Below are 25,713 nucleotides of genomic sequence, written 5' to 3' on the forward strand. Positions count from 1 at the left end.
TTTTACTCATCCCACAGCTGCGGGCACTGTACTTTATCCTTACTCTCTGGATGACGTCAGCCAGTCCCTCAGCTTCTCCACCCACAGAGGGGAGTATCAAACTCGGACAAATAAAGCCTGAATGCTGGAAAGTTTACAACAAATACATCAGCTTTATCTGCTGCTCTGGCGGCCCCACAGACTGACAATCAGTGAGCTTCAGGATGTAGTGTCCTGGGTTCTTAAAGCAACCCTGTTGCTCATTTGATACGATGTTGATAACATTGTTGGTGCTTGCTTTAGCTATGCAATGCAGTGCTCTGACTTTGTATGTGATTCTGTTTCATGCAAACAGAACTACTGACAAGGAGATTTACCTCACAAACTCTTGTTTTATGTTGTATCTCATTTGTAATTGCCTAAAAAGTTCCTCAAGCCCTTCAGCTGCAGACATGCACCACCTCTAATGGCTTAAAATCTGGATTGATGTCATGCATTTTTCTCATACTGAGGAAGGAAAATGCTGTATTAGCTGATGATGCCTTTTTGTAGAAATCTTAGCTTTTTTAAACATAGTTTAAAAACACACCTTCTGTTGGTTTTAGTGTTATAGTTTGCTTTCCTTTTGGTTTTTTTTTTGTATCAGCTTGATCAACCTTAAGCTGACTTCTGTATTCCTTGTGTTTTGTTGAAATAGAGATGGAGAATGTTTCAGTGATGTTGTACATATTCATTTTCTTACTATGCTGTTGCAGGTTTTTCTTTGTATGTGATGTTAGTTAAGTTAATATAAGCATGAGTAATGTTCTTAAAGCATCTCTGCCCAACGTTTTGCCTGTTCTAGGATGGATGTATCTGAGCTTTGGTGGGGTTTGGTTGTGTTTTCTGGGTTGCTTTTAGGTTTTTTTGCGTGGGTTTTGGTTTGGTGGCTTCTTTGGTTTTTTTTTAAGCACTATGAAAGTTTATCTCAGCATAGACCTCTATCATTAGAATATATTCCACATCCTGATTAGGATGAAATAAATAGTAGTAACTCTTTCAAAGTAAACTATCAGAAAATTTATCTGTATCTCAAAGAGCTTGCAGTGTACAAGTTGTTGTGAGCTTATGGGGTAAGTCAGGTGTTCAGGTCAGGAGTATCTCAATATTTCTAGGTTAAATATTTTGTATGTTTTGAAATTGAGAAAAAAAAATCCTCTAATTGCTTCTGTATATACTCTAGTATGTTCTGACATGTTTTGAGATTGATTCAAAATATACCTTAATATATTAACACTATGCAGTTCATCCTGCTGAATTACATTGTGTGTTCAAGGTCAGAATTTATCACTAAGTACTTTTCCTCTCTGATATCCATTTGAGTGAAAACACTACCGTATTCGGTACTCTTTATGCCCCTCTTTCCTAGAGAATTCTGTAATAACTTTTGATTTGTAGCTGGGAATGCATAGAGTATCAGATGTCGCCATCTGAAGAGTTCCTTTGTATGCAATTTGCATTTTCTTTTTTCCTGGGTACTGGCAGTTTCAAGTAGTGAAGCCTTCAGTGCATTTCAGTAGAAAAGGATTTGTAAATACTCAGGTAGAACCCATGATCAGTGAGTGGAAACAATTTGACATTACTTGTCTAAAGTCTGTTCACACCTCTTTACTAAGATCTGCTTACATATCTGTTTTAATCTTGTTAGATACATGTAGGGGGAAGGCAGGCTTTAATCTCTTTCTAGGCAGGTGATTTCTCTTAATTTCAGGGAAAGTCATATGCTTCTATGAGATTGAGCTCTGGATAAAATTGATTTTCTGCCTGGTTTCCTGGAAGGGTAACTTGCTCTCCAAAGTACTGTTATTTCAAACAGAAATTGCTAGATCTCGTTCCCTTGATGTGTCATGTGTCTAGCTTTACATCTAAGCAGTCCCTCCCCCTTGGTTTTTTTCCTTTTATAATAATAATAAAAAAAAGATACCTGTGGCATGAGGCTGTTTCCTAGTTTCTTTTCCATGACTACTTTTAAGCAACTCCCTCACCTGTTTACAGAGTATATGTATAGTTTTATACATATAGGTGAACCTGCTTCTGCAGGGGGGTTGGATAGATGATCTCTAAAGCTCCCTTCCAACCCCTACCATTCTATGATATACTCTTTTTAAAGCACTTCTGTTTTTTCATACTTAACCAAAATGACCAGCTTAGCTGGATTGAAACTATAGTCTTTTAGCTACTTAGTAAAGATATGTCCCTGTCAGTGAAGTAAAGGCTATTTTCTTTTCTTCTATCTGGTTTTAAGGCATCTTGCATGTTAGAATAATTTTGGATGTCAGATTCCTGTTTTCTGTCTCAGTATGTCCCTCCCTTGAAGGAAGGAAATATTGTTTTTTCTGACAATTTGGTGGATTGTGAGTTGAAAAATAAGTTATAAGTAGCAAATGTTTAGATCCAATTCACCCTTCTTTAAACTCATGGAATGCTCTGCTGCAGTGTGCAGAACTAGAGTAAACACTGGTGGGGACAGAAACAAGAAAACCTTCCACAGAGCATGCATTTTAAGCCATAAACCTCCTGTCCTATTTTGGAGCTTAGTTTCTGTCATGATAAACTGTGCTAGACTAGGCCACTGTTTGTGAAGTTTACACAGCAACAGCCTAGGGTACTAAATGGAGTTACAAAATCACTTACACATGTGGAACAACATGCTTGTACTGGCTCTCCAGAGGTGAAAGGCCAGAGTATTCCCTACTGAATGGCCTGTTTTTTATTTCAAAACACATGGATATATGGAAAATCTTTTAATACTAAAACATAATTACCTTAAAACAATTTCTCAAAGCAAAAAGATATAACTGTTTGTGTGCAGTTTGAAGTTTTTTCCTAATTGCACAGTTAAGGAGCAGCGTTAATAACTTAGAACCTTGAGCTTTTCATATCAGATTTTGGTTACTGAATATCTGATAAATTAGCACTACCCTTAGTTTTTTCCTGGCAAAGGAGAAATCCTCCTTGCTTTTCCTAGCTGGTATGACAAGCAGTTCTGATATTCTTCTCATACACCTGGCAAAGAGAAGGAGTGGGGCTCTGGTACTATACCCCTCTCCCAGGCATTAGAAATTTGCAGGCTGCAAATACACATGAGGTGGAGAAGTACATTCCTACAACTTCTCCCCACATGTTCCAGCTTTGTATTTGTTGTGAAACAGTGATTTGGGTCAACTGTCCCCTCATTTTACATTTGTTGTTAACGTTTTCACACAACTCTGGTACTTTTCCCTGCTGTTTAGGTTTTAGGTAGCAAAGTGAAACTCATAAGCATCTTAAATTTTCTGTCTGCAGGCTCAGGAAATGAAGAATGTCCTCTTTTTTTGATCTTTTTCTTTTTTAATCTTCTTTTTATTAATTTTTCAAGGGTGATAAATTTGTTCTGAGAATACTGCAGAAAGCGAAGACTTAAACCTTCTCACCTTCTCCAAGAAGCTTCCTACTTAGCAAGTGGGGAATAGGTGTCTTAGACCCTTTAAAAGCCTACATTAATGATCTAAATTAACGAGCAAATAAGTGGAAAGTATTTTTTTTTTCTTATCAAAATGACTTATTTCACAACAATTTCATAAACTTCTAAGCATGTTGAAGGTATAAACGAAACTTCTAGTTGTAAAAAAGCTTGTTTAACTACAGATGTGCTTGTTTTCATTTGAGTTTTCATCTTATCCAAAATGTGTGCATTGATTTTTCTTGTTTTCATTTTAATTTAAAAAAAAAATGTAAAGGAGGAATTGAGGGCATAAATAAAAGAATGACTAATGTTTAAAAAACATCTCAAGAGCATATTGAATGGAACGAGATGCTTAAGTCATATTGAGACACTGAAGTACTGTTCACCTTCATTTTGAAAACTCATGTCTATAAATTGTTTGCCAACTGGTGTATGCATGTATTGACTTTCCATCAGTGTTATTAAGATTCTGATTAGTGCATTTTACAAGAGTTAGATATTATTATGAGTAGGGAAGAAATTGATTATCTTCTATTGGTTTCTCTCTGAGCCCGAGCTAATGTGAGCTCATGTTGTGATTATGGTTCCTTGCCAAAAATTAAGTTGTAAAGTACTTCTCAAATTTTGTGCTAAATTGCTGCACTTCTCAAACTTTGTGCTTAATTACTTTTATAAGAATCAAATGTTTTCTGAGAGGATGCATTTGCCCTTCCAAGGGGAGTGTTTGCCTTTCTATTCTGACAGCCTTTAGATGTTCTGATGGAGAATCTTAAAGATGACTGTGAAAAAGAAGTTCGCTTTTTTTTTTTTTGGCTTATTCACTCATCAGTGGTTCAGCTCCCTTTAATAGCTACAGTCAAACGTCACCTCCAAATTTGGCAAGCTGATGCCTAATTTGCTTTTAAGTTAAAGCCCATTTTGGCACTGGAAGATGAATAAGCTCATTCCAGAAGAGTAAATTTGGAATGAAGTTAGCAAGGCTCTGTGCCAGCAGATAGGTCCAGTATGCTTCATAAATTAACATGTTGACACATCATTTTTTTTAACAATATAAGATAGCTGTTAAACAATTCTCTGATGTGCTTGCCATTCAACATTACCTGAGCAAATGATGCACTGAAATTGTTAGATGTAAAAAATCACTGTCATGATATCATAGAACAGAGTTCAGGAAACAGTTAAAATACTTTATTAGGTGTGTAATGACATCTAGCTACAAGAAACATAACTCTTTGGGCACCTGGCATAGACTCTAATAAAAGAAAAGTCACATTTTCTATTTCTACAATAATCAGTCCTATTTCTTCATTTAATCTGTGATTGTATGCATTTAGCTATCACAGAATGGTAGGGGTTGGAAGGGATGTCTAAAGATCATCTAGTCCAACCTCCCTGCTCAAGCAGGTCCGTCTAGATCAGGTCACACAGGAATAGGCAGGATTTGAAAACCTCCAGAGAAGGAAACTCCACAACCTCCCTGGGCAGCCTGTCCCAAGGGCTCCCTCACCCTTACAGTAAAGAAGTTTTTCCCTAAGTGGAACTTTTTGTGTTCCAGCTTTTGTCCATTACCCCTTGTCTTGTTACTGGAGACTATAGAAAAAAATTGTTGCCCTATCTGCTTGACATACACCTTTTAAGTACTTGTAAGTATTAATGTGGTCCCCCCTCAATCTCCTCTTCTCTAGGCTGAACAGCCCCAGTTCCCGCAGCCTTTCCTCAAAAGGAAGATGCTCCAATCCCCTGATCATCTTAGTGGCCCTGTGCTGGACTGTCTCCAGAAGTTCCCTGACCCTCTTGAACTTGGGAACCCGGAATTGGATACAGTATTCCAGATGAGGCCTCCCCAGGGCAGAGTAGAGAGGGAGCAGAACCTCCCTTGACCTGCTGGCCGCACTCTTCTTGATGCATCCCAGGATGCCACTGGTCTTCTTGGCCACGAGGGCACATTGCTGGCTCATGGTTAGTTTATTATCCATCAGGAGTCGCAGGTCTCTCTGTGCAGATCTGTTCTCCAGCGGGTCACCCCCAGCCTGTACTGGTGCATGGGGTTGTTCATCCTGAGGTGCAAGACTCTGCACTTGTCCTTGTTGAACCTCATGAGATTCCCCTCTGCCTACTTAATCTCTCTCTCTTTTTTTTTTCTATGTGGAAACTTCAACTTCCTTGTCTTTTCTGGGCAGAAGATCAAGATACCCTGTTCTCTCCAAACTATAGGGGTAAAATGTGAACTCTATCACTAGATTATTATCACTTTCTGGTGATGATTACTACGAATGAGCTTTTCTGTGGTAGTGGCTGTAAACAGGCACGAATGTGTGTTCTGACAGCTTGCTGCCCCTAACGAGCAAATGTTGCTGCCTTGCCTATGTGTCTTAGTAGAAGTGGATGGGATTGCTTTTTGGTGGCTTGACTACTGTTTATCTGAGATACTATGTGATAATTGGGATAGTTTCTCCACCCCAGATGTCTTTGGAGGACAGGGACTGTAGAGCATCAACTATCATTGTGCTTTTCCTGTCCACATGACCTGAAAATGATATGAGTACCTGTGTTTGTGTAGGCCAAAATAAATGCATGAGTGCCCTTAGTATGCCAGTGGTACCTAACCATACATCTTTTCTTGTGCTAGGTTCCATGATACAAGTCACATATTGGCAATGCACAGAAGAGGCTATCTGATAGTCCTTCTGGAGAAAGTAAGGTGATGAGGGTCAGAATAGGCAGTGGAAGTGATGGAGGTAACATCAGATCTTTTGCAGAGTTACCTTAACTTGTAATTCAGAAAACAGTAATTTTCCATGCTTCAAGGCCATTGGCTGACTGCTTCAGATGTGAGCTGGACAGCTTCTGCATTGTTTCTCTTTGGACATGCATTTTGTTGTTGCTATCCAAGTCTCAGTTATGGGATGTGAATTAGTGTATCCACACTGTTTGGAGAATGAAACTAGTATGAAATGCTTTGATGTGTCCTTGCTATGTTAGTTTATAGGAATATATACTGTAATTGTAAAAGTGTGATGTTTAATGTGGAGTGACTAAAAGCTCTGAGAATTAGCCACTGCTTACCTAATAAAGATAAAAGCTAAATTAGAGGAAAATGAATGTTTTCTTGGATATTACCTATGCTGCTCCTGGAGAAGGAGCCAATTTTGTTCAGTAAGTGATGTGACAAAAAATTCAGAGATTTTTTTCAAGTTCAAGACATTAAGAATAGATTCATAGCATAATTTATATGACCAGAGAAACCTGTCAGGTAGGAGGTAGTAGTGTTGTTAATTTAGGAGAAATTCCTTTTTGAAGATATTAACATTTCTTCTAGCCATTACTGGATGATAAGTGAAAGCTTGTTCTTCTTGGAGTGGTAAAGCTACCAGTTCAAACTCCTGTGTGTAGTGGAAGTATGTCTCTCTCCATGGAAACGCTTACGTGTGTGTATGTTTTTACCCTTCTTCTAGTTTATTTTTGTCAGTGAAAGTTTCTATCTGGAAAAAGATCTGAATTGAAGTGTTGAGAAAAGAACAGTGAATTCTTGGTAAACAAGAAAATGCTTGTGCTTGTAGGGTTGTGATTTTTTACTTTCTTCCTGGGCTAAGATTTAGCCTTCCTCTAGATGATCATTAAACCAGGTTTTTGGGTTGGTTTTTTTTCCCTGTTTATACTTGAAAAATTGTTATCCTACTTCTGACTTGGTGAGAATGCCTTCCATTCTAAATAACATAGTAGTAGTATCCCCAGATTTCTATTATCTACAAAATACCTTTTTGGAAGATAGAAGTGAGGTAGGAGGCAAAACTGTTCATCCTGGGGCTTTCTGAAGTTTCTCCCAGATTTCGTCCAAAGCATTTGCCTTTAGTCCATGTCTTTATCCTCAACTGAAAAATAGTGCTCTTTTATAGGGCTCTTCAGATGTGGCAAGGTGCTTTATATACAACTACTCCAACAGCGTGAATACGACTGATAGCATGTCCCTAGTGTTTCCCTTTCACTTGCTGTAGGCTTTTGGAGCAATTTAGGCAATAGGAGACATAAGAATTTGGAGTGTGATCCATGGTGGCTTACTTTGTATCACTAAAGTTAACAGGTTTTTCTACTGACTGCTCTATATGTGTGTGCATTTGGGTGTATGAGAGAAAGATACCTTTTGTAATAGATAGTCGCAACTATTTTGTATTAGCTTACTGACTCAAACCTTGTATCTTAGAAGCTTAGAAGAAAGAAAAAAGGTTTGTTCTGCCTTTTAGCCTGAAAGAGTACATGGATTTTTTTTTTTTTTTTTAAGTTGCAGAGCCATGCAGGGTTTCTCCAAAGCACGTGTCAAAATTTTAGATCAATACCTTGATCTCGTGGTCTCCCAAGAGATGAGACTTCATACACAAACAAATGAGATCACATGTAAGGCCAGGCACTTGTAGTCCAAGTGCCAAACCTCCTGAGTATTTTTCTCTAAGAAAGAGGCATCAAATTTTCTTTTAATATGCAATTGTCATGTTCCAGGAAGTACTGCATTCAATACCTCTTTTTCTTTCACCTTGGGGCTTGGGTTTAGGCTTTTAACAGCAGTTGCTATGGAAGAGTTAGCCATGTTTATTGGGTCACGACAAGCGGTAACAGCTGAAAGACAAATATGGTATTCTGTTTTAAGTACAAGGTGGGCCCTGAGCCAGAGATCAGCAGCTCCAGAATGTAGCCGGCCACAAAGCTGGATCCTAGTGCCCTGACGCACACTGTAGTTACTCAGGCTTAACACTTAAATTTAACTTATACATTTTCCTTCCCTTTTTGGATTCTGATTTATTTCCGCTTGTTGAAAGGATACTGTCACCTTGTCCATCCCCATGAATAAGTTTCTTAACAGCAAAAGAAAAGATCAAATGGAAATAAATAATTATGCACACTTTTGTTCAGCTGTCTATATTGTGAGAAAGGATGCAATCACAGCAGGGACAAAAGCAAAATAAACTTAACTAGGACAATCATTTCCATTTCATCAACCTGTAATTACTTGATCTGAAGTGGTCAATGTGAAAACTGTCACATAGATATATATATACAAACAGTCTTAAAACATCCACTATTGCTGCACTCTAACATGCAAGCAGTTAATATATTTCCCACCAATGCTGGGAGCTTTTGCTTTTAGAAGTTTCTGGTACTACAGAAATCCAGGCCAGTATGCTCCAACAGCTTTTCAAAGGCTAATTCTCTACAATAGGAAGACAAGTATTCTAGTACATACAGCTAGTGCTTTGAAATATGAATAAACACTTCCTAACAAAAATCTCTCTGGAAATAAAGATCTGGAAACTGTCTTGCTTACAATCCTTTCCACCACCATCTCCCACTCTACCCTGACCCCATCCAAACATCCTAGCCCACAAAAACACACTCAGAAATGTAAAATAAGTCTCTCTTTAGGTTGAGTTTTTCTCTTCCCTGTCCTTTGCAGTTTAGAAATGTCCTGGTTTGTGCTCTCTAGAGCTTAAAATTTGCTTGCCAAAGTCTCCTTGGGTGGGGAAGTGTCAGGATGTTTAAAGTCAGGACCTTCTAACCAGCACTGGTCACGTGCTGTGGAAGCTGTTGTGCTGTGAGACCAGCATCTATTTCATGGCCTGGTGCAGGCAACCTCTTCTATCTTTGGAAGTTCTGGATTTTCAGTAATGATGACCCAGATGTCACAAGCATTGCTTTTGTTAGACCTCTGGATTATGTTAAGTCTAGACCCAGAGCACAAGATCTTTAATGGAATAAAACAGAATTGCAATATTATTCTGTTGTTTTATACTTCCAAGACTGGCTGCATACTCCATCTTGTCTCTAGGGCTTATGGGAAGAGAAGGTTGCCCTTCAGGGTGGGCAGTAAGAGGCCCATATAGCCTGAAGACTTTGAGAAATCAGTTGATTTCTGCTGAGCTTGACATAGCAGTTTGTGTCTTCCTCTGTTGTTAAATGTACTTTTTTTCTCTTCCTACCCTGACTTAAATGGTTGCCTTTCTAAGGCTTTCCTGGGGAGGTATCAGGAACATGGGATGTGTGTTGAAGAAAAAAAGTTGACAAGGCTGTCTCTGTGAAATAGGCCAAGTATCCTGTTTCCAGGGTCTGAAACAATTTTCCTTGGTCTCATCTGCCTCTGTCCCAAATGGACTGCTCTTTCTTTCAGGTGGTTGAGACATCCCTTTTTTCTATAGTAGCTAGCAACAGGACAAGGGGTAATGGGATGAAGCTGGAGCACAAAAAGTTCCACTTAAACATAAGAAAAAAATCCATTTCACTGTTCAGGTGAGGGAGCCCTGGCACAGGCTGCCCAGAGGAGTTGTGGAGTCTCCTTCCTTGGAGGTCTTCAAGACCTGCCTGGACAATTCCTATGCGACCTGATCTAGGTGAACCTGCTTTAGCAGGGGGTTTAGACTAGATGATCTCTAAAGGTCCCTTCCAACCCTACCATTCTATGGTTCTGCACCAGTAATCACCCTGCATCTCTGGTTTTGTTTTACAATCGGCGGGGGGGGGAGGTGGGCACATTGGAAGGCTAACTTAACCTTTATTTCTGAAATATCTACTGCTTCTATATCTGAGGAACAGTATGGGCCTGTGAATATATGTATATAGGTGATACAATTTCAATCTAGTGTTTTTTGGTTTGGTTTTCTTTTTCCCCTGTCTTAAAGAAATAGTTAAGACCTTAAAGGCCCGATGAGCATAAATGCTATACATATAAGCTGCAGAAGACTGATTCCTGTCTTGAAGTCAGCACTGTTTATGACCACACAATGAAATGGATAAATAAGGGAAGAGTGTGTTTCAAAAAATGAAGGTAGTTTGGATAGGAAGCAATAATGTCAGGATACTACTGTTTATCAGTGATGTGTGCTACTGAAAAGTCAGTTTTCCGTGACAGCTTAAAACCCATCAGTTTTGTAATTAAAACTGTGGTGACTACAGAAATTATTACCTAATACCGAAAAGATTTGGACCAATTTCTTTCTCTAATCACTCTTCTTTAGAGCTCTTAAGTAGTAGGTAGAAAAGTTTTGCCCCACTCTACACCAGGCTGCTTGCTTCAGAATGTAAGCATGCATTGGTGGCTAGCAGAGGTGGGGTTTTTTTGTGTGTCTTAGATGTTTCTCTGTGGTTTTGATGGCATATGACTTTCATCCTTTCTGCTTCAGATTATGTGTAGTACTGCTTTGTGCCTTTTACCTCAGAGCTGGCTGCAGTAGCAGATGAAGTGAGTCTATAAATACTTCCTAGAATTCTTCTATGGCATATAATGTTGCCCTGTCCTACCTCAGATGTACTGGACACATCCATTCGTCCTCTTTTACAGTTTAAGGAAGGAGAGGCTGATTCTCACCTGTTCAAATATTTCCAGTTACATGTGGAAAAAACACCCTATCTATAACAGATGAGTCTGTGGTAGTGTAAAAAAAGCCTTCAGGGGGTCTTAAGCCAGCTAGTATTCGTACATGTTTCACATTACAGTTTGAAGCGTTAAATCAGGGAAGCATGAGTGGGGTCCTTGCATGCTTGGGGTTTATCTAGCAAATCACAGTGACAGAAGCAGTGCAATGACCCACTTAGAATGACATGTTCAGTCTCTTTGGTGTTCTCCATCTGCATGCAGTGCTGGTTTCAACTGTATTCTTAACTCTTTGTTGAGACAAAAAAATCTTGATACAAACGACTGAAAGTTTGATTATTAATATGACAATCCATTTCCTTGGTTCTTAAGTGGCACTTGTAGAGAGTCTTGAAATAAAAGGCCTCTAGGTTATTTTAATATAAGACAATGAAACAAAATCTTAAAGGACCAGATCCTTTAAGATATTTAAATAGCAAATTACCATTCAAATCAGTTGGAGCTGAAGCTGGATACTCAAAGTGGACCCATGTGAATACAGGACCTTCTCTTGAAAGAGAAATAGTTGCTTGCGACAGACAAATGTATCTCCTTTTTGGACAGAAGTATTGATTCACCGTGTGTAACTCTGGTAATTCTTCACAGTAGGAATAACTACATTATCCTTGGGATATTTTTTAAAGTGGTTTACTGTCTTCTATAATAGATGGAAAATATAGGAGGGTTGCTTTGCTATGCATGCATGTGGGTGATGAAATAATGGCTTCCAAGTTTGTTATTTGTGTTGGCAGCAGGAAACAGAAATTGTTGAGATGTGAGTATCTGTACTGAGGATAAACTTAACAACGCATTTCTGGTTGGCAGTCAACATTCCCTCTGCCTCTCTCCCTCCTGTCTCCTACTCCCCCCCCGCCTCTGGTGTCAGTTGTGATGTAATGCCATTCTGCTGAGACGGGAACCCTCTGTGCACCCGTTCCGTAATTAGATGTGATGTCACTATACAAAGGCTACCATAAAAAACTCTATGGGATACTTATTGTAGGCATTAGAGCTATTTTAATAAGAATGCTTTCTACTTCCTGATAATATTAAATAGTTAACACAGAACCTTGATGCTCCCCTGTGACTCTTGAAGAAATGGAAGTTAAATATTAGAAGGCGTAATTCTGTAATACATGGGATTCAGAGTGATTCAGGAGTCAGGAATTTTGGGGGACAGGTGCACAGTGTAATGAACCAGAAGGATTACACTAAAAATTGGACCTACAGGACTGTTCAGGCTCTTCCCTGGTTTCATCACTGCGTATTAACCCAGAAACTTCTGTTATTCATGTTATGTTTCAGAGGTGACACAAAATACATGAATGAGAGCCTGTATGTTGCCAGTATCACTTTCTTTGACCTAAATAATATCTGAATCAGAGTAGTATAAACAGAAATTCATTCATTCTGTTTCCCTTTGAGTGGATTTGTCATATTCTGCATAGATGTATGTAAAAAAAAATCCTTAATTTTCAAAGCCATATGACTTCACCGTATTGATGAGAAGAATAGATTCTATTGGGCAAACTGCTAGAACTTAGGAATTTAACTATCAGGCCATTGTTGGGAAGATAAAGTGAAATGGCATTTTTGTGCATCCAGTCAAATATGTTGATGTATGTATGATGTTGATTGATTACCTGTAGAATAGCAGAAGAAATTCACTTTTCCTGCTTACTGTGTGTGGACGAGGTATCAATTTCTCCATGTTCACCTGGCAAATTCCCTGCTCTGTAAAATAAGTGAGGTCTCGGTCTGATTGATATTTGATACTGGATATAACAAGGGGTTCTTCTGTATAAATGTATTTGAAAGGGCCAATAATTCATTTTTTAATATGCTTTTCTAGCCACATACAATTTGATTTCAAGTTAAATTGCCAGTTAGGTACTTCAGAAGGGAACTAACAATCTGCTGTGGCATGTAGTGGGAGCAGTTACAGAAGCAGTTTCTGGTCTCTGCCTGCACTCATACTTTTCAATATAATAAAACCAACCCACACTAGACAATCAGTTGCTTCAGTACTTCTCTTTTGTGCAATTTTCAAGCTAACATAGAAACAGTATTACCACCATTGTGGGATGTGTCGATTTCAATGCAGTTTGCTGTTACCTGTACCAAAGGCAGGGTTTCAACATCTAACTATAAATGCTGTAAAGGAATATACTTAGCAATGACCTAAAGTCCTTCTAGAGCTACTGACTTCATGTCTCCAGCTGCCCATTGGCTTGTGCACTGCTTTTTCAAATGCACAGGAAGCACCTCGTGTTCCTGCTGGGTTCTAGTACATTGGCATTTAAAAGGCAACTAGTAAATACCAGGCACGGCAGAATGACAACATGCTTTGCTTTGGTGCAGGTGACGGAATCTTAAACCTGCTAGGTGACCCTCTGGGATATAGATCCCTGACCTGCTCATGCATCAGTCTCCCTGACTTTCTGGTGACTTGCAGGCTTTTTTAAGAGGCCTCTGCCTCAACAGCAAAAATGCAGCTAGCTGCAGGGTAGACAGTGCAATCTACTGTTTTTTGTTTTTTGGTTTTTTTTTAGGATACTCTGGTTACTTTAGCTATTTATTTGCAATGCAACACAACTCTACAATAAACTTGATTTCATGTGGGCTGACACAGACTTTTCTTAATCTGCTCACAATGCTGCCATATTGTGGCATTAAAAGAAAAACCTTATAGAAATCAAGATCATGCTACATATGCATCAAAAAGAGTGTGGCCAGCAAGTCAAGGGAGGTTCTTCTCCCTCTCTACTCTGCCCTGGTGAGGCCTCATCTGGAGTACTATGTCCAGTTCTGGGCTCCTAAGCTCAAGAGGAACAGAGAACTTCTGGAGAGAGTCCAGGGCAGGGCCACCAAGTCAGGGGACTGGAATATTTTTCATATGAGGAACGACTGCGGGAACTGGGGCTGTTTAGTCTAGAAAAGAGGAGACTGAGGGGAGATCTTATTAACATTTATAAATATCTAAAAGGTGAGTGTCAGGAGGTTGGGACGTCCCTTTTTTCTGTAGTAGCTAGCAACAGGACACAGGGTAATGGGATGAAGCTGGAACACAAAAAGTTCCATTTAAACATAAGGAAAAACTAATTTACTGTGAGGGTGACGGAGCAGTGGAACAGGCTGCTCAAGGAAGTTGTGGAGTGTCCTTCTCTGGAGGTCTTCAAGACCCGCCTGGACATGTTCCTATGCGACCTGATCTAGGTGAACCTGCTTCTGCAGAGGGGTTGGACTAGATGATCTCTAAAGGTCCCTTCCAACCCTACCATTCTATGATTCTATGAAATAATTTTCTAGAAAAGTCCATGAATATCTAAGGCTTTTAATTTATTTGGTTCTCTTCCTACATATTAAACTGGCTGGCCTTTAATTCCCCAGGTCTCTTCCTCTGGCCTTAAGGGGAAAGCACTACCTAGTCCTGTGAGGTCTCCTCCAAGAATTTAAAGGGGAGTATACAAGAATTGTATAAGGAACCTCAAAAAAAATCCTTCAGTCTGTTCCTTATATAGCATAGGCATGATTTCAGCAGAGTTAGTAATTTTGAATATATTTGAATTACCTGGATAAAACTTTAATGTTTCTCTACTTTTTGATTAACATATTAACACTGCAGTTTTTCCTGAAGTGTCAATGACTTGCTATTCTTATTACAAGGGCTTATCTTTTCCCCTTTTTCATCCCCTTTGCAATTAGCAAAGATACTATTTCACCCTTTAACCACTCTGACCCTTAACCATCCAGGATTTATTTATACTAGTGAGACTGCACCAACCAGTTGGTGCCATTAGGCTAGCCTTTCTAGAAAAAGACTGTTAAAACCCACTTACTACTTTTTATAGGTATATGGTAGAAAGCAGTGCTTCAGTGATGTCCCAGATCCCCAGTGATGTCACTGGATCACCCATCAAACAGAAAGGACAAGCCATACAACGTTTGATTGTGTATTCCAGTATTTGGTCATAGGACTGTAAGAAGAGCTGCCTGTGGTGGGTTTAAGCTAGCTTAGCATTGGAAGCTAACTGATAATAGCACTAAATGAATTAGGCCTTGTCCAATTTGAAAGCACTCTCAGCACTAACGTTTATACTAAAAAAGGAGTTTATCTGCTTGAGTTTTAACAGCAGTCACTGCTCTAACCTTCCTGTAGACCAAATTAACATTTTAAGACAGATACTCATTTATTTAGAGATATTGGTGGGTTTGTATTTTCCAGTCTAGATATTTTACAGACAAAACTAAGCACAAGTCAGATGAGGAAATAAGTTATTCCTGTCAAATGCCGGTTGCTGTTGTGCCACTTTCTTTGGTGGCAGAAGTACGGTGTGCGCAAGCATGGCTTGGAGAAGGACCAAAGAGCTACTCTGAGGCACACTAGCAGTAAGTGTATTACCAGTTAGTGAAAAAAACCAAGGCTTGCCCATATATATAACTGATAGACGTTTGGTGGTAGAAAAAGAATTCTCCATACGTGGGAAATCCATTTGCATATAAACTTGAAGAGTTAAGTACTTTGCCACACTTAAATAAGATGATAGGTGTATTTTGAGAAATGATAGGGGAAACAGTTGTGTACTCCAAGCAAAATTTATTAGAAGTCTATTCAAGAAAAAAACCACAGAGACCTTTTGCTTGTAGGAATTCAAAGTCAGTTTCCTGAAAGCCAGGTATGAAAAACCTGTATTTTTCTACAATCAGATACAGAGTAGAAACAGTACTTTTTAAATATCACAGGCAACAGATATTTAAGTCTTCGATCATAAATGGCATCAAAGATAGGTATTAGTCTCACAGCAAAGCTGCATGCAGATCTAGTTTAAAATTGAAAGCCTTTTAATATAAAGCTTTTACCAAGAAATCTGCAATAATAAAGGTATGCTGCACAAAGATGTTTCTTTGTTTTAGTCTTAATGACATTTCTCAGTAATAAAGACATATGTACATTTAGATTTGGCTGGTAAACCATATTTTAATTAATAAAATTTTGCATAAAATGCTATCTTACAGAATTGCACTATCCAGATGTGCTTATGGTAATAGAGCAAGAAAAGAAAAATGCATTGAAATATTCTGTATGTGAAGAGGGCAAAGATCAAATAAGGAACTAAAGTTTTTAAATCAACAACCAGATGGCTCTGTACAAAAAAAGCAAACATATGTACAAAATGCTACAGAGACTACATACATTTTCATAATTTCAATCCTGTACCCATAAGAAATGCGGTAGGAGCTTTTGCCATCTATAAGGTGCTGAAGAAACCAAATCTGGATTTTTATTTTTATAAAGCCATAGTCATTATCGTCCTGTGCCTTAATGTCACTTGCTATTTATGCTTACCTTTGCTTATGGAAAAAGGTATGTTTTCAAATACTTGTTTCATTCAGGAAAAAAAAAAGAAAAACCCATCTCTAAAATGTATCCGGTTGAATACTTGTGACCCTTTTTTCTGTACTAAATTCCTAAAAAGAACGTGTAACTCAGATTTCATTAACATACACATATATATATAGTGAAGTAAATCAGTACATGATACTTGTGACCATTTTTCAGGTGGCTATGTTAAGAAGAAAACCCCAACCCAACAACCTTTTGCACTAACACTGTTTACTTCCTGCTCCTTAAGATTCCTGATACATAAAAGCACTAGCCTCACAAATGTCATGTTGCTTACTATTACACTGTTTTGATTACATCCATTTAATGTCAGAGACATCAGTAGCAAGTTCTTATTGTCTGTGCTTATTTCATTGTCTATCTTTGTTAAATGCTCTTTCCCGAGGTTTTATGCCTCTCACGCTTACCTTTTAACAGAGAACACTACAGCTTTATTGGGGAAAAAAAGAAAAAAGGTTTAGCCAATACCATTGCACCCGTTCAGAACACTTGCAGTTCTTCCATTTTTCACTATGCTTGCTTGAGATTTTACAATCACTGTGCATATGTTACAACACACAAGTGCAGGCAAAAAATCTATATTATAATTTCTCATACATTGTAAACCAGTACAATAGGCAAACCTGTGATTCAGCAAAGTGAAAGCAACAAATGCCGTCAAGCTAAGAAGAATGTGGAAACTCAAACCATTTTTTTTTTAAATAGCAATCAGCAACTTCCCCCTCTTACATGCAATCTGAAAAAAATCCCATCAGACTTCATGATAGTACCACAAATGTCCAAACCAAGAACAGATTCTCCTCCTCCCCACCCACCAATGGCAATTTATCTTTGTACCTGTCATCAGGCTTTTCCTACTGTGTTTTGAATTACAAGACTTTAAAGCAGGGAGTATTTAAATGTTGAAACGATTCCTTTTGTTTCAGAAAAGCTTAGTTATTCACACCGGTCGTTGCTGTAATACTGCTGGAACGGTTTGGCAGATGGGATGGGATGAAGATGAACTAGATGGCCTCTATTTGAGACTGCAAGCAAGAGAACAGAAGGCCAGGGCAGCATGTTTTCTAGCAGCTTTATGCAGATGTGTTGCAGAGATGCAGCATAAATAAGTAGAAAAAAAAATTCACAGCCTCTTGACATAGTTTCCAGGGAAAGTACCAAAGAATTTGGTTCTTCTCGAGGTTCCTGAAATTAGAAGCAATAGATGAAAGATGGGAATAACAACAGGAAATCACTATGTAAGCATGGCCTTGAAATTTTTATGCTTAATATTGCACAAACAGAAATATCTACAGTTCTTGATAATGTAACTCACAAAAGTTATTCTGAATTTTATTTGTAAGCTGTGAGTTTTAGCAAATTATAACTGCAGGAAGGAAAAAGCAAATAAAGTGGTGTACTTGATTTGAATTGTTCGATCTTACTAAAAGCAGCACTAAAATGTTTACTTGGTACATAGAAATCATTAAATTTCAACAACATCAAGTCTATTTAAATAATTTGGAATTTTTGAAATGCTGAGGACTAGTTACATGATAAAGTTAGCCACTGTGTGCATGAGGGTTTATGGAATGATTCAGCCACCTTATCTCACCCTAATTGTAAAATCTCTGTTTGTTCAGTAATACTTGGTTCTCACAAGTGGGTCACTTCCGCAGATGTATTCATGCAAGTAAGTTTTATGTTACCCAGTCTTTATGAAGAGAGTAGTAATACACTGTCCATTTTGTCACATGAGAATGATGACAGTGCTTTACAACAAACCGGAGGCACATGTCAATTTGTGTCCATCAGTTCCGGAAGACACAAGTGAAAAATGGCCAACTAATATCAGTGGATTTTGCTTGGGGTTTCTTGTGATAAAGCCAGTTTTGGGTTTATTACTCTGAATATCACAAATTAATTTTCTTAAAAGATACCAAGTAAAGAAGGAAGAGCAAAGGTTAGGAAAAAATAAAATATAAAACAGCAACTAAATTAAAACATACCCACAAACCATCCATCATCACATTTTTCCATCACATCAATGACATCTCCCTCTCTGAGCTCCAATTCATCTTCGTTCCTAGGAGTATAGTTATATAGAGCCTGAAACCTTAAATAGGACAAATGATGCATTTTAAAAAGAAGTAAGAGTTCTTTGCACCTTTGCTGAATAAAAGGAATTGGTTTAAATATCAACTAGTAAGAAACATTTCTTGAAAATATAGGGGAGAAGTATTTTGACTGCTAGAGTTCAGGGCTAGGTAGTTATTATAGTAAATAAATTAAACTTTAGTAGGAAGGTAGCTCATCAGCCACTAAAGACAAAGGACTCAAAGTAAGCCTGATGGTTCTTCAACCAGCGGCTTTGAACACAGTACAGTTTACTTTGACTGTAAAACAGGCTTTTCTTGTTTGTTTCTTTGGTGTTTTGTGGGGTTTTTTTAAGCATTAATTTATAGTTGAATCACCAAAACAGAGGACTTCTAGAGGCTAATCTGTAGATGTGCTAGCCCCTTAAGCTCCCGTGATCAGTACCTAAAATTGTGGCTCTGCCTTTGAGCTTTGGAAAGCTCAACCTAGTGTTGATATTCTCTGCCACAGCACAGCAAAGTGCTGTGTAGCATGAGCAGGGTGCCTGGCCCCTGCAGTACTTGGTGGATGCTCAGGAGAGTGGTGACTGAGGGACTTCCCTAGGTGCCTTGCTAGTGATTGCTGAGGTAAGGCTTGGCACTATAGGAACTCTGTGTGTAAAAGAGGTGCTCTCCTCTTTTGGGAAGGGGGAATGTAACTGCTTTTTGGAAACAGCTGTAACCTCTTCCCTGCTTGAAACTGCCCCTGATATGTACATATAAACAAAATGTCTGAGAGCGAGGGAAAGGCTTGAATCAAACCAGGGGACATAAAGACAGAAACTCAAACAGCATTCAGACAAACTTGTACTTCTGCAGCCCTTAGCTGGGGTTGATTGAAGGATGTAAGGTGGATCAATGGAAAGAGGTATGTGATCATTAAATTTCTTATATTTTGTTCCTTGTCACATTTTAATTAAGTTTCTTGAAATTTAAAGAATAGCAATAAACCCTTAACAGGGAGAACTGAAGCTACTTGGGCTGACAGATCATGGGAGGATAGCTGCAAAGGCCCATGAGTCTGTCAGTCAGAATCTACCTTTTTTTTCCCCCCTAACCATCTGTGCCCCAGCTGTGACTAACTGTGGAAATAGTAAAAAGGAACAGTATTAATTCCCAAATACTGAGACAAAACATAATCATGTCCATTATTCCCTTGTAACAACAGTTCACTGACACTAAAACCTTAATGCCGTTACACTTCTCCCAGTAAAAACAAAGTAACTCCACCTTTGATGTGTTGTACTGAATATTTCCACTAGCTCTGTATCATTCAGGCAAAGTTTCTGTGGCTTAAATGATATGTGTATTTCCATAAAAAAGTCCTGCTCCTGAAAGTCTCATTTCAACAGCCTACCTACAGACTGCTGCTTAGTCTAATAATGGTCTTATTCAATAAACTAAATTTGCTTTTCCCACTAGAAAGAAAAAGAAGCCTGTTACAAGGAAGAAACAGGAACTTAATTTCTCGTGATTGGCAGTTATCTCCACAAATCTGAAAAATCTAATTTTTCACACTAACAAAATGGAAGGGGACTGGTTGTTTAAGCAATTATCTCTGGTAATTTCTGTTGCTGAAGTAAGAACAATTTGTGCTGTGTTATTACTGGCAATCACATTTTCTGTTGTCCTTATTGTTATTCTGGGAAAGCAGAACCATGTTGATATTCCAAAACCTGATTAAATGCAGCTTCCAGGGGTACAGGAGTTGCAAATGAAATGTCGTGAATAGGATTCAAGCCAATTGCTTATTCAAATACAGTAACAAGAACTTCCCAAGAAATCTAATCTTAGTCATTTCTAGGTAACCCATTCTAATAACTGTAATAATTTTATTCTTTCTTTGCTAATGTAAGAATTTTTTTGAATATGAAAACATTTACAACACTAGCAGAATACATCTTCAAGACAAAGAATGGATGGTTGGCAATTTAAATATATTTCTGTGTTTCTTTTTATGAATAAGTAATTTCAGTCATGAACTCCTTGAACTATATTGAACAAAATTAATTAGCTAATTATTGTTTAGAAAACAGAGTTAGATGCTTCAGTATGCTCAACAAAACCAACAAGAGCTTATGGTTTTAGTGAGATTGAAACTAAAATGTCCAATTTTCATTACATATTACCTGTGGTACAGTTATTTGTTAACTTTCTGCCTCTATATTCTCTCTTGCCATTTCTTTAAGGGACTAAGTGTTTAGTCACTTTCAATATTTTTAGATGCTAAGCCTTAGCTCCATTTAGGAGAATTCACCTACTAGAGCATATGCCAAAGTACTCCAGTGTTAGAGTAAGAACAGCTACTGGTTTCAGCAATCACCAAAGCAGGACCAAAGTGCAAGACTGGTGGGGGCGTGGGGAAGTAGAAACAATCTTGTACTGACCTTGCATTTCAACAGTCAGCACTGAAATAACCTCATATGTTTTATCCCAAATGCTTACATTGTTTACAAAACTAAGACTTGAGATGTAGCTTTTTCTCCATATTTTTAAAGGCTTTCTTATATCTAATTTTTGTGTGAGCCTATGTTCCCGTCATCAGCGTGATCAAATGATTTATTCTTGTTCTCTCCATTTATATCCAGAATTGTTTCTGAATAACTTGTGTCAAGTCGGATGAGTTGAAGCAATGTTAAATCTTTAACTGGCATTTTGCAGAGACATAAAGATTGAGGGATTAAAAAAGGCAAACTTTAGTTTGACAAAATTATTTTCCCTCTTCAGTATAAATGTTGGAGAACTGGAAGTTGGCATATCTGTGTGATATAAATTAAACAACTAAGGCTTTGTCATCTGGGACCTTCTTGGATATCTTCCTATATCATGTGGTCATCGGTAAATTTCTGAAATCTCTTCATAATTTTACTTGCCAGGTTAACAAATTATTTGATGATGTGCTGGCTATTGCTTAAATGTTATGGTTTGGTTTAGAAGACAAGAAATATACTTACGGTTCCCCCCCACTGTGTATGTTTTCATGAGCAAGCACAGGGCGCTGTGGCTGAAATGAAATGATTTGAAATGTAATATTTATAGTCTAAGGTCCAAACAGTCGGATAGGGGTATGATACACAGTTGTTTGAAAATTCACATTCTACCTTGCATCAAACACTTCCCTTGTCCCATCTCCAAATTGCAATAAATTCTTAAGGCATGACAAGCAACAGAATCTTGGCAGGTTTCAAGATCTGAGTTTCGAAGGACATAATAAAAACTAAAACAAAACTGTGAACTTTATCAACAGTCCATTCTATTTATAGTATAGTAGAAAGTTGGAATAGAACCCTGCTGCCTCTTCACTGTGAAACAGAAATAGCATTAGAAAGATCAGATGCAACTGATGAATGTTACACATTCCTTGGGGAAAATATATTTTTAGATAAGCAGAAACAAAATCTCCTATATGTAATGGCAGAATTTAGAATATTCATAGACAAACAACATACCAATTTACATTACACACATAGAGTACTAACTTGGCAGGCATAACATGCTGTGCTTTAATTAATTCTGTTTAATGTCAAGGGGGAACACAAAGCCATGCAGGCTGTTGGGAGGCAAAGAGCAGAAAGAATTTTTGAGAGAATGCGTATAATTGTGTGAAAATAACAATTAACACTTTTACTTCAGAGGAAAAAAGTAGTTTGTATTTCCAGTGCAAAGCTTTATGAAAGGAACTACTTTCCTTCTTAATGGTGCATTATCCACTGCTAATATCCAGTAAATCTGGATGCCATGGAAATGAACACTGTTAACTTCCTAAAGAAGCTATATTCTGCTTAGAAAGACATTGATTTACACCAGCTAGAATCTGACTGGGACCAGAAACAGCACAGGAGCAGCTGCTTAAGACAGCTTTTGATGTGAGCAGTGATCAGATTATCTGTTGACTGAGGGTGCCCTATGGTTGTGCTGCAGAGACTGACAGTCTGATGCAGGCTCGGGAACTGTATCTGTTTTGGGAGTCTGGATATCAGACACTTTGATATCTGGATATCATAACACTTTCTTTCGTCAACTGAGTAAACCGCAAAGTGATCTTGAAGTTACGGGATTTGTCTTATTGCTCCACAGTTCTCTCTTTCCCAGGTTTGACTATTTTAGTTCATCTTACTTCAGTATACTCTTGATGATGCAGTCTTCCAGGAGAGAAAGCTGTGACAAACAACCCACAGCCTGATGATATCAGCTGAATATTAGAATGCATTATGTTTTTTCTTTACCTCCCACTCAATATTTCCAGATAAAATAGAAGCAGTTAAAGTTCTTTTCATCATGTTTGTATGTATATGCTGAAAATATTGTGAACATTCTCCACTTCAATTTTACAATCTGTAGAGTATGATTTTAAAAAGGTACCTAAAGATACAGGCAGGTAGATTACAGAACTTTTGCTCATATTAATGACAGGAAAGAGGTTTTCAAAGTAAAAATAAAAAAGAAAAAAAAAAGCAAAAGTGCTTATACTCTTTAGGTCTCTTCTGTCTCTTATATTACTCTCCTCTGCCAGTGTACAAGACAGATCGTAAAGACTGCAAATCAGACATCTCAGTTTTCAGTAAACCGCCTTCAACAGCTGGCTTGACAAGAAAAAAGAGAATACAATGCTAGATCTATTGCTTGGTATTTGATTTGGGATCTAACCTTATTCTGCTAATCTTTCCTCAGGTCTATAACTGAGATGAATTCCAAAGAGAGAGATGCCAAAGAACTCCACGGAGATTCGTGATTTTTCTTGCAAATAAAAGTCATTATCCTAAACAATACTACAAAGGATTTAATGCTTTGAACATATACCAAGCCAGAAAGAAATTAGGTAGGTCAATATTATCTTCTTTTGCTGCATACGCTTCAATGCTTCAAAATGTTTAATTGCTAGTTAGCTACAGTAGAAACATATGATAGAAAATCAAGGTGAGTGAAGATTTTCATCCCTATGTTATTGCTACAGAGAAAACTGTATGGAATTAGAATCCAGGAAAACTAGGGTGAAGTAATCTGTTATATGGCTGAAGAAGGCAACCTTAGAGCTTTCTCTCTATCTGGATGCCTTCTTCAATAGTACTCCAGCTGACATCAAAAAGCCTTCTCCCTATTTTCTTTCCCTAAGCTCTTATTCCCATATACAGTGATATTGTCTAGAATGGGGACTTTTGCAAGGTCTGGCTAATTGTGCTCAAGAGATACAATGAAATGCATCACCCTATGAGTAGTTCCTGGTGCTTAGGATTTCTAGTTTTCAGCTATGGCTCATTTCACTACATTATCTTGTTTCCTGGGAAGTCTGAATCCCAAAACCATCAAAAAGTTTGCAGTCAGGTAAATGGCCCCAGTACACCTGATTTTCCTGCATGACTGGTATCTGCTTGTATATAGTATTTCTGTATTGTAGGGTGCAAATTAGGTTTATAATTTGTGCCCTTGTAGTGTTGGAATTAGAGACATAAATACACTAAACATTGACCAGCAGTCAACTCAACATATTGCTTACGTGCCCTTCCTATGGAGTATTGTGCAAAATAGGGCTTAATCCCTTTTTTTCATGGATCTTATTATCCCAGATGGACTTTCTTTGAGATGGTGTTAATCCACTGCTACAAGAATCCTGACTTTCCTATGATGGAATTGTCTCACTTCAGTAATAGAGAAAGCACTGTCTTCTCATACCTGATAGCAAACACAGGCCTGTCAAAAAGCCAAGACTTTGAAAATCATAAAATAGAATCACAGAACCATTATGGTTGGAAAAGACCTTTAAGATCAAGTCCAACCACTCACCTCACACTGCCAGGCCCATCACTAAACTAAACCATATCCCTCAGCACCTCATCTATAATGCATCTTTTGAATATCTGTAGAGATGGTGACTCCACCACATCCTGGGCAGAAAAGTTAAACAAACTTGCATATCTTAAACCAAAATTTTTAAAAGGGTACCACTAAAAAGACAATCACCTAAAATCTGCAGCAACAGCATGGAAAACAGTTCATTGTGTTAGCGGTTTTTGGACACAAATGTTGTTAAATCAATGCAAAGAATAATTTAGTCCTAAACTGAAAGTAAAACACAACCCATAAATTCTCATTCTCATATAGTTTAAGTTGGAGCTTTTTTTCCCCATAATTTAGATCCCTTTTTGAGCAAAACACAGGCAAATTCTAAACAACCTGAATTTCTGGCTAGGTAAAGTTGTTATGTTTCTATTATAGTACAGCTAAGAAAGGAAAGGATAAAGATTGTGATAGTCTGGAATTGCTGGGCTAAAGAGGACAGGATTGAGTGAACATAACATAGCAGCAACCAAACATTTTGAAAAGAAGGATGCTGATTTGAAACCAAGAATTCAGCCTGTATATGTGTAATGAAGTATGGATTTTTGATGCTTAGAAGCTGTAATTTTAATAAATTATAAATGCTTTGAAACAGAGGAGTAATTTAAGGGGAAAAAGGCTAAACATAAAGAACTTTGATCTCTTACACCTTGTAGCACTGGAAATACTATAGCAGTACAATACAATACACTAATGGATTTATAATACAAGTTTTGGCACAAACAGACCTGTTGGCTTTACTCAGACATAGCACAGAAGCACAACAGGAAGAAAACATGGCATACTGATAGTACTGAAACACTTGGGCAAAAGAAAAGTATTGAACGACTAGACACTGAGCTCCTTTTCTATGGAAATGCTGCTACTACACACTGGGCATCCAGTACCATACCCTGTGTGAATAGCTGTGACCTCTGACAGGTGAGCTGCAGGATCTCTTAGTCATCACTGGACTACGAGGAGGTTTGCCCATAACAAATCTCTCTCTCTTTAAATTAGCCTAGAAAAACCACAAAAACTGTGTCAAGTGAGAGCTTAAGAATGAAGATGAATGGGATTTTTATTGCTTCATTCATACATGCAAACTGGACATGCTTTTCTTAATAACAATAAGCAAGTATGTTACAAGTATAAACAGTGGTACTGTTAGTATATGTTTTTTTCATTGTTGTCACTGCATCCTTTTTCCAAGGGTTTCTGCTCTGGCACATGCCCTTACAGATTACCAATAAAGGGTTAATCACAGCATATTCAGTTGGAGTAAGAACAGTTATTGCAAATCTACCCATTGAAGTAGCTCACTTAAGAATGTAGAGGGCACAACAGCACAGAACAGAAATACTATCTTAGAAACGCCAATGACAAATGTTGTAATTCCTTGCTGTTGAACAGAACATGGACCATAAATCTGCAGTTAGAAAGCAAGTAAATACTTGATGGAAGGCACTTCAAGGAAGTATCCTTGCTTTGTTACTATAACTATAAATCATAACTATAATCA

The 25,713-nt window shown here is 37.9% G+C and overlaps 1 protein-coding gene across 7 annotated transcripts in view; it reads right to left on the bottom strand.

Moving 5' to 3' along the window:
* Nucleotides 1–15,465: 15,465 nt before the first annotated feature.
* Nucleotides 15,466–25,713, bottom strand: part of SORBS2 (sorbin and SH3 domain containing 2) — a 159,670-nt gene continuing 149,422 nt past the window's right edge. For all 7 annotated transcript variants that reach the window (XM_061992479.1, XM_061992481.1, XM_061992475.1 and 4 more), the window contains 3 exons: nucleotides 21,332–21,381; nucleotides 18,252–18,358; nucleotides 15,466–17,448 (listed from right to left, as the gene is read on the bottom strand). In XM_061992479.1, the coding sequence (XP_061848463.1) occupies nucleotides 17,387–17,448; nucleotides 18,252–18,358; nucleotides 21,332–21,381 (219 nt within the window). In that variant the 3' untranslated portion in view covers nucleotides 15,466–17,386. The remainder of the gene's footprint in view (nucleotides 17,449–18,251; nucleotides 18,359–21,331; nucleotides 21,382–25,713) is intronic.

The sequence above is a fragment of the Colius striatus genome, chromosome 3, assembly GCF_028858725.1.
Source record: "Colius striatus isolate bColStr4 chromosome 3, bColStr4.1.hap1, whole genome shotgun sequence".
Taxonomy (NCBI): Eukaryota; Metazoa; Chordata; class Aves; order Coliiformes; family Coliidae; genus Colius; species Colius striatus.